At 43.3% G+C, this 13,860-nt stretch overlaps 1 protein-coding gene across 4 annotated transcripts in view; it reads left to right on the top strand.

Moving 5' to 3' along the window:
• The window catches only part of CEMIP (cell migration inducing hyaluronan binding protein), a 103,393-nt gene that overhangs the window by 66,286 nt on the left and 23,247 nt on the right, over positions 1 to 13,860 (top strand). For all 4 annotated transcript variants that reach the window (XM_021407780.1, XM_021407778.1, XM_021407781.1 and 1 more), the window contains exons 12-14: positions 6,534 to 6,709; positions 7,295 to 7,504; positions 12,744 to 12,949. In XM_021407780.1, the coding sequence (XP_021263455.1) occupies positions 6,534 to 6,709; positions 7,295 to 7,504; positions 12,744 to 12,949 (592 nt within the window). The remainder of the gene's footprint in view (positions 1 to 6,533; positions 6,710 to 7,294; positions 7,505 to 12,743; positions 12,950 to 13,860) is intronic.

The following is a 13,860-nucleotide window of genomic DNA, read 5'->3' as shown; positions in this document are numbered from 1 at the left end:
GGTTGTGAAACATGCATGTTGCCGTATCTTTTGCTTTTGCTCTGGCAATTGCTATAGGAAGACATTTTGTCAGCATTTACAGTAAGATCTTTCTGAGAAACCATCAGGGCACTTGGAACATCCAATGCACCCGGGATTTTGCTCGGTTCTGTGAAAAGAGCTGCATTATCTCTGATGCAACATCTTCTGGAAGGTATTGAATGTGCTTCCTTTGGCAGCTGCCTTCCCACAGAGCTCTCGCCATTCATTCTTAGACAGTCTGAAAGAGAGGTGCTGGTCAAGCCAAGAAAAATATTATTCACAGCGTGAGTGTATCATAGTCTTATGACTTAAAATGACTAGTAGTTTCAAAGAAGACACATCTTCAAGTTGGATATTTTTCTTGAGCAATTTTGAGCTGTTGGAAAAACTGTACCAAACCAGTATGTTACAAATTACATCATGAAGATGATCTTGAAAGATTGTCAGTGAAAATAAAGATGACATATGAATAGATCTCTTAAAATTCCCATAATCTAATGGATCTGAAAAAAAATCTTGTATTTATCTTCTATAACAATGGCAACTAAGTTAGTTTGAGGAAATTAATAAGGGGTTAAAAACTACAGAAAAGTTAATGTGATTTTGAAATAAAGAAGCAGTGGAAACACTTGTTAAAGTAATTATGCTCTTGGTCTCCAATTACTCTTTAGGAGAATTAGGACATTCCTTTTATTACCACAAATGACATGAGCACTGCAGCCAAAGTCTGCCTTTACTTATATCCAGGCAACTTCATTGACGTCAATGGGATTTCACTGATTATATAAATCAGGGCAAAATTTGGTCCAGTAGTAACAATCACATCCAATTTTCTTGTAACAAAAGCACATTCACACCAGAAAATAAAATCATCTGCCCGATTCTAAGTTCAACCTTGATGAAATAAAACAGGGGAAGGCTGAGCTCTCCCATGTCTTTAGCAGCCAGGAGGTCTCTGACCTTCTCCATGCCTAAGCATTCCCTGACATCCATTGCCCTGAGCCATGATGTGCAATTAGCCAGGATAAGGAGCACTAACGAGCCAGGGGGTGATATCTCCATGCTAGGTGAGCATCCCTCTGTGCTTGAGCAGCAGTGCTAGTCTCTGATTTGCATTCAGAAAGCACTTGTCATAAATGTCTGCTTCCTTTCCTGATGTGAGTTATTCAGGACTGCTTTGCTCCCTCTGAGAAAAGCCTTCCGCACAGATATATTTATACACGGCGTCTCGGGGGATGTCATTTGTACTAAGTGGCATGGCCTGATTATCCTGAGAGTTTTAGTTTAGCAGCTGAGAACTCCTGAAGTCTGTCCTTTAAAAGACAAATGATAAAACCTTCCTACCCATGATGGTTTATGTTCATTTTAATCTCTTTTTTTTTTTTTCCTTTACTTTTTGGAAAGAAACCTAAATCTCTGGTCTGAACTACTTAGGAGACTCTTTTTTTAAAAAGAGGCAGAAAACCTCGTCTGTGTGGACAGCTAATTTGCTGTGGCAGCCACTTGGCATAACAAGGTTTAATGATAATTGATGCTCTCATCATTTGTTAATAGTTTAATAGACATGGTTTAGCATATTAGGAAAAATAAGTCAAATTTATTATTTAGCTCCTGCCCCATTAATATTTGATACTTCCTGCTGAAAAATCCTACTTGCTTTACTTTCTAGAAGTGTCCTGATTAGAGACTGGGCTTTTCCAAGCAGCTTAAGAGAGCTAATACTCAATTCCCATCAGGATTCTTTTTAGTGGGATTTGGATATATCTAACTGTGGACTTCTGAAAATCTCAGTGTACGGAGCAAGGGAGGACACCCAGGGACTGATCTTGTGTGCTCCCTTATCACAGCAATTATGCTCAAGTCAAAACTGCTGCTCCCACGAGGAAGCATGGCCTGGGCGAGGGCTCGGCTCTGCAGGTCCTGCTCCTGGTCAGACGGTCACTCCGATAAATGGAGAATTTTTCTCCACCGGCCTCCTTTGTTTAATTTTTCTCTGTGGGAACAGATTAAAACCGTTTGATCTTGCAACTTCCCAAGGGCAGGGATGATGGCACAGGGCAGAGGGAGGGAGGAGGAAGGAAGGAAGGAAGGAAGGGTTGTGTTGTGGCAGCACTGGATAGTAGGAAAGATCAAGTATTTGGTCTGTTCTCCTGGGAAACAAGTCTTATCTGCATCTTCGTTGCGCTGTGTGAAGTTACTACCAATGCTGATAAGTTTCACCATGGAATAGAAAGGATGAAATGCCCTTTTGTGTGTCTATGTGCTCTTGATAAAACAAGAAAAACTTTTTTGTGCCTAGCATAATTACTCCAATTATCCCACGTATTAGTGAATCTATGATTAAAAGCCTACATATCTTAAATCTAGCTTATGGGGCAGTGAATACTATAGAGACATGGCGTTACTTGTTAATGCCGAGAACTTTGAATTCAAAATGTAGGTACATAGTGATCTAACAACTTCACAGAAGCCGCCTGTGTCAGCATTCATTGTGTGCTGTGAAGGTGGGAGAAGTTACTCTGCAAGCAAAATTCAGATACTTTTAGAGATTTAGAGGGTTGTCTTTAGAAGTTGACAACATTTTTGCTGGAACTTGCCAGAAGCTCTTTTTTTTGAGGCATCCCTGGTGCTTGAGGGTTGGGCAGGAAGCATTGTGTAAGGCACCTCTCTAGCAGTCTTTTCAGCAGTCTTTTCCTTCTTCTATCTTTGGGTATTACTTGGAACTCCTTGTAAAGTTTCATCCTTTCTACTATAAGTCCTTTCACTCAAAACCTCCTTTGCTTTGATTTGGGGAATCTTCATTCATTAAGATGTCAGGCTGTAGTGTATGACTCAAGGCTGGTCAGGTCTCCCAAGCCATGCTGCACTGCATTTCAAGCGTGCAAGAGCAGATCCCATCAAACTAATTCAGAACAATGAGGATTTGATAGGATGCTTGTGTGAACATATGTCGATTATTAAATATAAAGCAATGGGGGCATTACCGCCACTGATGACAAATGCTTGGCAAAAATACTAGATCTGACAGAGGTCTGGGCTGGCATCTGCAATGAGTTGCACTGTTTTTAAAGGTGGCCTGAAGGATTTACTGTCACCGTGTTATGTGAGTTGAGCAGGCAAGTCTGTATTTAGATTGGTGGTGCATTGGCACAGGCTGCCCAGGGAGGTGGTGGAGTCACTGTCCCTGGAGGTGTTCAAGAACCATGGGGATGTGGCACTGAGGGACGTGGTCAATGGGCACGGTGGGGTGGGTTGATGGTTGGACTGAATGATCTGAGTGATCTTTTCCAATCTTAATGATTCTATGATTCTATGATTTCCTTTAAAAGTTCTGGTTTAGGAGGCATTAAAATACCATGAGAGGGAAGGCCTAATCCACAGAGTCTGGAGGAGAACAAAAGACCCCTTAGAGAAAAAAAAATCCAGGAGCATCTTAGCTCCACTTTATCTTCACCAAATGCAGACTTTCTGGTGTTTGCTTCTCTTCTGAAAGGGAGATGCGCGACTTTATGGCATTTAAAGGCGAAGCATTTAGAAATGTAGAAATATACCAGGGAGATTTGTCAGAGACATCTCTGAGTGTTACTCACCGGGGCTGAGCACCACCCACACCTGGAGCTGCTGAAACAGTTCTACAATTCCACCCTTCCCAAGTGTGATAAAGCCTGAGCCCAGGCTTTGGGGTTAGGTTCAGGTATGGCAGGTTTTCCTGGAGCTTTGTACAGCTTGGAGAGACTCAGAATTGCTATGATGTTGACATAAGTGTGTCTTTGATTAGTGGATCATCTATGTTTATCTTAATGCATACTTTCTTTTAATAAGTACCTTCTCTTTACTAAGTGCCCTGGTGACTTTAATAGTCACTGTCTTGAGTCATGAGCATGGAAGTGGGCTTCAATTCTGCTGAATCAAGACCTCTGTCAGCAAGTCCATACATTAATGTAGTTTTCTCCCTGTGAATTAACCTTTTGCTAAGTGAAGGCACTGATACAACAAAGGGAGCAGCAAACCCAGGGCGTTCTTCTGAGCTCAATCACATGGGCCTGTTGTGGGGAGATGTAATCTGTGTCAGCACACGGCTTTGTTTGATTTAGATTATAACACAGCACAAGCCTGGCTCGCCAGCAAAGCAACATCTGTCCATGAGGGATGCAGCACGAATGTGCTCAGAGAGGAGATGGTGAATCAGTGACCCTGCACTCATAGTGCTTGGGCAATCCAAGGCATGGCTTTGATGCTGAAGCTGCAGGCACAGTCCTCCCATATCCTCAGCACAGAGTTGCCCTTCGTAGCAACAAACTACTTCTGGGCTGGCTTGCCAACCTCAGCCTTGGGTTTGCCCATGCTCAGATGTCACACTGCTCCCCAGGGAGACGAGCAGCAGCCTGGCTTCAGGTTTACAGCCCTGCAGCGGGACGCTCCCAGTGCCACGTGAACTCCCCAAGCGCACCACGGAGCAGCCTCTTTTGTTTGATTCTTTTCCTCATGCCAATCACCGGCCGTGCCGGTGGAGGTGCCACGTGTCCATGGACGCACATCGCGGTGCTTCTGGCCCCGTGGGAAGTGCCCGGTGCCAGTTTCCTGCAGGAATTGACATCACCGGAGTGATCCCGTGCCTGGCTCTGTCTCCCGTGAGCCGTGTCAGCAGGATGGCCCCACGGCCGTGGGGAGCTTGAATTTCTGGCTGCCGGGAGGAGAGGTTTGTTTTTCAAAACTCTGTTAAAGGAGCTATTATTCAAAATCCACTTTCACATTCTAAGGGGATTGCTTTCCATCTCTCCTTTTATCTCCAAACAAGTCAAGTCAGCAAAAGCACAGAGTGAAAAACATGCACCCAAGGAGTTATATTTAGAAACTGGTTAGTGCGTATTTAACATTCCTGCCAGTGCTTACGCTATTTTGCATGTCTGGACTGGTGTTAAATTAAATTAAATACATGCAAGCATGACATTTATTATTCTAGAGCTCAGCACATAAATAACGAAACTGCCCATCTAATTCCACTGCCACCAGTCCTGGGGATGTGGCTTGAAATAGGACGTTCTTGTGATTATCTGAACTTCTTCCTGCATTTCAGTAAATCAAGGAAAGGTCAGCTCGGGGGGAAACTTAAAAATAACAGCTTGAAAATGGTTTTATAACCAGCAGCTGTGTTCCCTAGCAGAGCTGCTCAAGGGTCTGGCATGGGGCATCCCTGTGCAGAGGACTCCGCTGCCACAGCTTTTTTAATAGAAGTGAATAAGGGAAGCAGAGGGGGCAAGCTGGGTCTGATGTTGGCCACAAACCTGAATAAACCTCCTGGCGTCAGGGCAGCTCTGTGGGGAAGCCCAGGACCTTCTAGGGAAGAAACTGCAATTGCAGGTGAGGTGCACACCCATGGCCCCTTGCTGCCCTCATTTTTGGGGCTGAACATCCACTTCCCACAGCAGCCCCTGGGCTGCCTCCACCCATGGCAGACAGTGGTGTGAACCTTGTCCTGCAAGCAGCAAGAAGGAGCACTGACCCTTCCCAAATCAGTATTGCCATTGAACTATGCTGCTCCCAGCACCAGGAGAAAGGGGGAGTGAATGGTGTTTGCTTATCTTTGTTATAAAGACATAGCAGCATGTTTTGGTTAAAACAAGAATGTTTCAGTGTTCAAAATCCTCCACGCAACTTGGCACTTGTAGTGCAGCACAAAGTGCTTCACAGTGATAGCCAGGCTTCGGGCTTGCCATTTGTTTCTAATTACTGCTTTGAATGATTCCACTGAAATTAAATACATGCAAGTGTAGCATTCCTGAAAGTTCAGTGTTTACTTAAGGAGTTTATTACTTATTTTTACTGGAATAATACAGAATGTAGTGCGTAAGATGAACCTTCTACCAACTGCATTCTCTGCAGAAAGCTGAGGAAGGAAGGAAGGAGTATGAATATGTTTGAATGAAATTACGGCAAAGAGATTATTTTGCTTTCTAGGCATCCACAGTGCCTGGGCTTCACCCCTTTCTGCTCAGGGCAGGGAGGGCTCTCTGTGGTTTTAACCCCTCCACGGAGCCAGGTGTGTCAGTGGAGGCAGGTTAGGAGCAATGTGGTCTGGCATAGGGCAAGGAGAAGGTCCTATCAGCTGCCAGTGTGCAGGGCAGAGGGAGGTGTTGGGAGCAAGCCAGAGATGTGCAGGCAGATCTAAAGTGAGAGTTTAGGAGAGTGAGCAGGGAGAGGTTCTGCAGTTCTGAAGTGACCACAGTCTGTTTTTAAGGTAGGAGAAGTGTTTTGTTTATCAGCCGGTTGGTTTAGCTCCCTGGCTGAATGGAGCAACTTAAGACCAAAAATCCCACTTCCTCTGTTGCAAATATCTCAGCAGGACATAGAGGGACACCTGTGCTCCAGCCTTCCGTCTTTTGAGGAGCCAGCCAACAGTTTTTGCTGATTCCAATGCTCCTTTCATTATCAACCAACCCCACCACAGGAAGCACAAGGGGAAGCCAGCAGCGTTGGCAGAGTAACTCTGGAAATGGATCTTGTTCCTGCAGGGAAAGCAGCATACCTCCACGTTGGTGAAGTCATTGACGGCGTCGACATGCGGGCCGAAGTGGGACTGCTGAGCCGCAACGTTGTGGTCATGGGCGAGATGGAGGGGCAGTGCTATGAGTACAGCAGCAAGTTGTGCTCCTTCTTTGATTTCGACACCTTTGGAGGACACATCAAGGTAGGGCTGGAGCCTTCCCATTGCACTGTCCTCCACCCAGCCACACCTTCATGTACTGAGACAGCCAGGATGCGGGAATGGAGGAATCAGTTGTGTCAGCTGCTGAGCAAGCAGCCCCTCCCTGTGGTGTAGCAGATCCACCCCACTGCTGCTGCCTGCCCCTCGGCTTTGAAATACACCCCTGCTCACCCTCGCTGCTCACCCTCACTGCTCAGCCAGTGAGGCTGTGCTCAACCCATCCAGGATACAACAACCTCCATATCCCAATTCTAGTTTTCCCCAGGTTCCAGTGGTGTTCAGTCCAGGAGCTTCATTTTGAGCCCAAGTGACAGAAACTCATGGGAAACATTAAATTGGAATGTTTTTTTCTTCCAAAATAAAGTCAAAAGTAGCCATGGCAGCAGTCATGGTATCACAGAGCAGCTATGGTCATCTTAGCCATCATCACTCTCTCCCTTACCCTGCAGCCATACACTCCCTTGCACATAGTAAATCTCTTTAGCAGATACATCCATTCCTATTCCCCCTCCATCTTGCCCTCAACGCTCTTTTATCTTTCTTGACTGATGTTCTGTTGTTCTCCAGATCGGTCTTGATTTTAAGGCTACCCATCTTGAAGGTCTAGAATTGAAATATATGGGCCAACAGACAATGGGACATTACCCAATTCACTTCCATATGGCTGGAGATGTGGACGAGAAAGGAGGCTACAACCCTCCGACATATGTGAAGGATGTCTCCATCCATCATACCTTCTCCCGCTGTGTCACAATCCATGGATCCAATGGTTTGCTGGTAAGAAACACCAATGTCTACCTTATAGATCCAGGCACCAGTCAAATTATTTCCTCATAGCGTGAATACAGCTTAATTACTGCAATGGAATTTGTTTTATTGTTAGAACTAGTATCTGTCTCTTTCTCCTGATTACATAGATACATGTTCCAGGCATATTTCAACCTGCATTCTTAAAAAGGAGGGGACAAAGTGGCACTGCAGGCTGTGTGTGACTCAGAGCTGGCACAGCTTTTGTCTGTGTGCAGGGATGTCTGTGGACCAGCCCATCTCTAATGGGTAGTTGGGCCTAGCTATAGACAGAGCTTGCTATTTAAAGACGATAATCAGAAGGTTTGAGTGTGCTTCATCTCTCCTGTAATAAAGATTTGGGTTTGCAATGCCTTTCACAACATCAAGCATTCACAAAGCTCTGGTTTGTCAGAATTTATCTCCAAAACAGAAAATCCTTTTGAATAAATCTATATAATGACATAGCTTATCAGACACTTTACAGTGTACCAGAAGTGGTAGGAGCACGGTCAGATTCTCCCTTAGATGTAGAGATGCCTCCACCTTTGTGATAAGTGTGCAGAGGGAAAACGTTACCTTACTGAGCATCCTTGAGAGTGGCATGGACCCCAGAAGGCTTTCCTCACTGCCACCCCACCCCTGTTCCCTGGCTTCCTCAGAGAGCACAGTTGTTCCTTTGGCATTTCCGGAATATGAATAAGTTGTGTTGATCCTGGTCCCTGTTGTTTTTGTCACACACCAGAAATTTCAAATGGGGTATTTTCCCCAGCTCCGACATAGTGATGGTAAGGAAACCAAGATCCAAAACGTTCTGATTGAATGCTGTTCCTGAAACTGTACATCTAGTCAGCTCCACTCGCAAAAACGAACAGGAGAAAAGAGAAATCTTGACTTGCATTCAGGAAGTATAAAGATATCTATCCCAAAATCAGAGCTGCTAAAGATGTGGAATAAACATCAAGTTGGACTATCTAATTTTTTTCCCAAGTATCAGTTCAAATACAAAGTCTTCCTTTTGGCAACAAATGCAGGCTACTGCCTCCAGAAGTGGCAGCATTGGAAATGAAAGTCACAGGCATAATTAAAATGCATGGAAGTTAAAGAGAGGGCATTGAAATTGCAGTTCCAGAAGCAGAACGGCTTTTATCTTCTATTTATGAATCCTGCTTCTGATCTTTGTCCTTCTAAGTTAACAACATGAAACCTACCAACTGAACTCATCTTGTGGGGAAAAAAATATATATATATAAGGCACTTAGGGTCATATGGGAACTGTCCATTCAAAGTCACCAATACAGGGGCTGAGCATGCAATCAGTGTGCGGAGTAAAAGGGCATTGTTTCAGGATTTGTGTGCCACTGAAGGCTCTTACCAGTGGCACCATAAACACAGTCTGGGTACATAGAGGTTGCACAGCTGTTGGTGAGCTGCACAATCTGACATGAGATCTTAATTCCTTATTCATTAATAGTTGCCCAACCAAACACCCAGTGCCTGGCATTTTTTGTGCCGATTCAGATAAATAGATTTGTATAGAGCATTTGGAAATAGTTCTGTCTCTTCTGCTTTCTCCAAGTGACAACTGTGCTTCGGGGGATGCATGGCAGAGGGATCCATGTGCTCATGCTTTTCAGCCACAATGACATGATGAAATTCAGACCGACTGAGGCAGCTGATGAAAACAGCTTTCTCTCTCACTGTTACTCAACAGCCACTGTTCCCTAAATGACCATGGTTTGCCTTCAGGAAAAGCCGCTGTACAGAAATCTTAGATTTTAGGATGTAAAATCTGAACTATTATGAATTTAATCTCTGCTGATTATAGTTTATTGAAACGTGTGAACACTAAACTCTACATTTAACCTATTTTTTATTCTAACCATTCAGTTATTGCTAATGGCTGAATTGAAAGCCACAGTGAAGTCTGTTTGCTTGGTTTCATCAGAGAACAGGTACTGCACAGGTTGCATCACTTAAATGGTGTTTCATAGCTCAGATAGACATCTGCAGTTAGCAGCTCCAAGCCTTGATTCTTCAGGTGATCCCACTGCAATCTCCTCATCTGCTTTCCGATTCTATTTCCCCCCTTTTCCTGTTCCTTCTGCCCCAGATAAACTCACAGACACCCACATGGGTCTCTGGTGAGTACTATGGTTATTCTGTGTATTTCCTGGCTGCCCACTATCTTCTGACTTGGGCAACACTACCTGTTTCTACATGCATGAACACCATTTGTACAGACAGCAAACAGCTCCTTCTTCCCCCAGGTAACATTCATTCCCTCTGAGGTTAGGGTGATCCAAAGCGTGCTTTTCTGAGGGAAAACTTGCCTTGATGATGTACATGAACCGCACTTTGGAAACAGCCATGCAAAGCATCCAGCTGAACTATTAAACCTTAGCATAGCACAACATTTGAGGATGCGTTTAACTGTAGGCCATTCAATTCCAAGGGTTTTCTCACATGATTGTAGTTAAGTACCTGTGCAAATACTTTGAAGAGTATCTATTTCTTCCTGATGGCAGAACTGTTTTTCTGTGGGTCTGCACGGTGTTGCTGAAAGTCCCTATCCCAGCAGTATCTCACTTCCCCCAGTCAGTTTTTCTGCACTTATCTACAAATTCACATTCACTGGGAGGTACAGAGGGCTCTTCTGGAAACAAATCCGTAGAAATTCTCAGCATAATTATTGACAATTCCAATAATTACCCAATATTTTCATTAATATATTGGCCATAAAACCACCTAGTTACTCCACTGCAATCCCTGGGATCAAACTTTACTCTGATTCTCACTCTGTCCACTGGACTCCAGTGAGCAACCTAAAATAGAAACACCCATTAGTGCAAGAAATTAAATGAAGGTCAATAAACAGTCTGTCAGGATCCAGGGGAGAGCTGTACTTCATGGAGTAAGAGGTTGAGCTATGTGACTACTTCAGTGATATCTGATTTTAGTAATCCAGCTGTACTGCACAGTGGTTGTTTTACTATGGAGGGCATTATCTGGCCATAAATTACTCGTGGTTAAGGTAAGATTATGGAACATTAAGAAGGTTTTAATTAAGTCCTTTGGAAAAAATCTTTTGGAACATGCACTTCTTTTGCTCTCCAAACACTTCAGTACTGGGCTTGTGCATGAAAAGGCATACAGGAAACTAAGTCAGAGCTGAGAGGGAGATGAGATATGGGAAAAGTAATTCATCAAATGGAGGGTGACAGATACAGTAGGGACCAGGTCCCTGGCTGATAACTCCGTGTTATTCTGTGGGCTTTCAGGGATGAGTTAGGACAACATTGGGTTTGTTGGCTCTGAGCCCTTCTGCCAGTGTACTTTCCTCTTTCTGCTTCACTCCTCTCTCCACAAACTGGGAGAGATATTCTCCTGCAACATTACTTCCCATGAACAGTGGTGGGCTTTGCCCCACTACAGTCCGATTGCCCCAGGTTATCATATCCTAGTCCTGGTGCAGCACTGTGCTGGTTGGAGAGATAAATGACTCTACCATGCGGCTAACGTTTCTCTGAGGAAGCCATTCCATCATCTAAATGTCGCAGCACCATTACTTACATGTCTTTCCAATGTTACTGTTGTGCGAGAGAAAACTAATTGTCTTTGGCGGCTGTCTGCAATTTTAACAACCCTGAGATTGAAAGACTTCCTCTACACGTTAGAAATCTTCATCTGAAAAGAGGTCACTCTAATGAGATGTTCTCCTATCTCATAAACCTTTATAATTGCAAGGCTGGGACAGCTCATGTATCCAGGGAGGGATGGTTCAGTGTAGCACATACTGTTTATGCCTAAATAAAGAAGCCTCGACCTTGCGAAAGCTGTCATCTAGTTAAATTAGAGAAGTTAGCAGTAAATTTTAGGGAAGTAATTTAGTGGAATGCACCACTTTGCAGGTCATTTTAACTCTGTTTAATTTACTGTGGTGACTTATGTTCAGAGATTTGAGTATTTACACTGGAGCATGGATGATACATAATAGATGTGTGTGCAAATGTAAGCTTGCAGTAGATTTGGCAAGCAAAGTATTCTCTCTTAAGTGAAAGCATTTTTGTAATCATTTCAACACTAGTCCTGGGATTTGATTTGAAATTGGTTCTCCTGGCCTCGAGATGAGGCATGTAGATGACGGAAGAATCTGAGTCCTGTTTACAAAAGTAATTCAGGCGCTTGGGAGCTAAGATCTTTCAACAGCCCTGTAAAGAATGGGTTCTGTATCCAGTTTAATATTGTACTTTGTCCCTTCATGACTGCTGTCTCATAAGAAGCATTTGTAGGAATACACTGGTGTCTAGCTAAGCTTTGCTAGAAAGGTTTCCATGGTCAAAGCTAGGGGATGGGTGAAGGCTGATGGGACAAGCAAGGAGAGACCCCCAGGACAGACAATATTTCACCTGGCCACTGGAGACCTGAAATTCACATTCCATATCCCAGGTATATCCACTAACAACTGACTTGTTGGACACTGTGTCAGAGAGTTGTTGTTTCCCAGCCAGTCCCAGGCTTGGGCTTTGAGTTCACGTATCTGCTCCTGAAATTGTTTTTTTTTCAGATCCTCTAGTGAGGTGGTGCGTATTGTTCTGTCCAACACAATAGTGTTCTGATGTTAACACCGTTCAAACCAAAACCAGAACAGCACTGATTAACACCAGCTGATTTGTCTCAGGGTCAAGTAAAGCTTCTGTCAACAACTTGGAAAAAAGGATCGGGTCAAAGCTAAAACAAGCCAGCCTGTCTGGAAAAAAAGACTTGCCACCTCTCTGATAGCCTGAAAAAATATTTTTTCAGCTCAGCTGCATTTTTCTGATGTATTTTACGTAGCTGCTCATGTAACTCTATGTGAAGATGAATGAGCCCAGATGTAATTTGAACATCTGACATCCTTCATTCACTTCCACACCCCATGTTTTTTCCAGTCTCATGCTAAGATAGTCTCTGATTTTGCAGACAGACAAAAGAATGGAACTAGCATTCCCTAGGTGATAACAAATTCTAGTTGAATTTAAATTTTGAGAGGATAACAAATTCTAGTTAAATTTAGATGTTGGAGTTATTGTTTATGCAATGACCTCTTAAGAACAGAAAGTGATCTTGCTTTTACTTTTGCTTGTATACCCTGAGCTCAAGAGGGTACCGGAGTGCTGTTAACTGTAAAGTCTCTTCTTAATATGTAGTGGCTGAAGGATGAAACTTAACTGTTGTTTTTTACATGCAGGTGAAGGATGTTGTGGGTTATGATGCACTGGGCCATTGTTTCTTTACGGAGGATGGACCAGAAGAGCGCAACACATTTGATCACTGCCTTGGACTGCTTGTTAAACCCAGCACTCTACTCCCCTCTGACCGAGACAGCAGGATGTGCAAGCTGATCACGGAGGGTGCTTACCCAGGGTACATCCCTAAACCCAGGCAAGACTGTAGGTGAGTGAGAGCCTTTCTTTTCTTCTTTCTATTTTTGTAGGATTTACCAACAAAAACATTATGTATGTATAATTATGTTGTCAGCTTTACAAGTCTTGGCTGCGTGCTCCCAGAGTTTTGGAGAGCAGACTCTTCAGGATCTTTCCACTTGTGTTATTTAGTTGCCTACACACCTAGGCTGTAATCTTCATTTTTTTGCATAAAGCCAATTGTGATGATTGCTACCTAAGATATTATTGTAAATCTTTTTCAAAATAGGATTGTGCCTTGCACATTCAGGAGTTGCAATGGTTCAATAAAAAGTTCCCAGAATGGGCTGGATTCTGACATTAGTGCCCATATGGAAGGATAGTTGATTATGAAAATAATCCCATTTATTCTCAAGCTGTTGTCTACAGAGAACAGATATAGTTTAATGGTATGGGACTGGCATTATGCATCCACTGGCAGTTTACCCAAACTGTGAAGAATAAAACAAAAATGGTGTAATAAATGCAGTTTAGCACAGAATTAGGGCTTGGCAGTAGAGTATCAAAGACTGTATAGGCCTGTTGGATCACTAATAGTGTCTATGCGTAAGCTCATAAAATGTTTCCACGAGAACTTCTCAAAACTTCTATTTGACACAAACTCAGTATTAAACTTGAAAAATACTGAATGCCTTTCATCTCCCTTTTGCAAGATCCTTTCCTCTAAGTGTTCTTTCAGATCTGCCAACTGAGGTTTAGATGAGGATTATAGAAGCATTTGCAATGAAAAGGGATTTTACAAGTTCTTTTTGCAGTTCTGTTGCCTGCAGAAAAGAAATAATCAAATGAAGTATAGAAGAAATGTGACCAGCTTAGCCACATAGTTAAGCATTAGAATTTGTTCTTACTGGAATTCATGGGTTCTTTGTTAGTAGTAATTTT

The sequence above is a fragment of the Numida meleagris genome, chromosome 9 (genome assembly GCF_002078875.1).
Source record: "Numida meleagris isolate 19003 breed g44 Domestic line chromosome 9, NumMel1.0, whole genome shotgun sequence".
In the NCBI taxonomy this organism is placed as follows: Eukaryota; Metazoa; Chordata; class Aves; order Galliformes; family Numididae; genus Numida; species Numida meleagris.
This window is presented reverse-complemented; position numbering and strand designations above follow the sequence as displayed.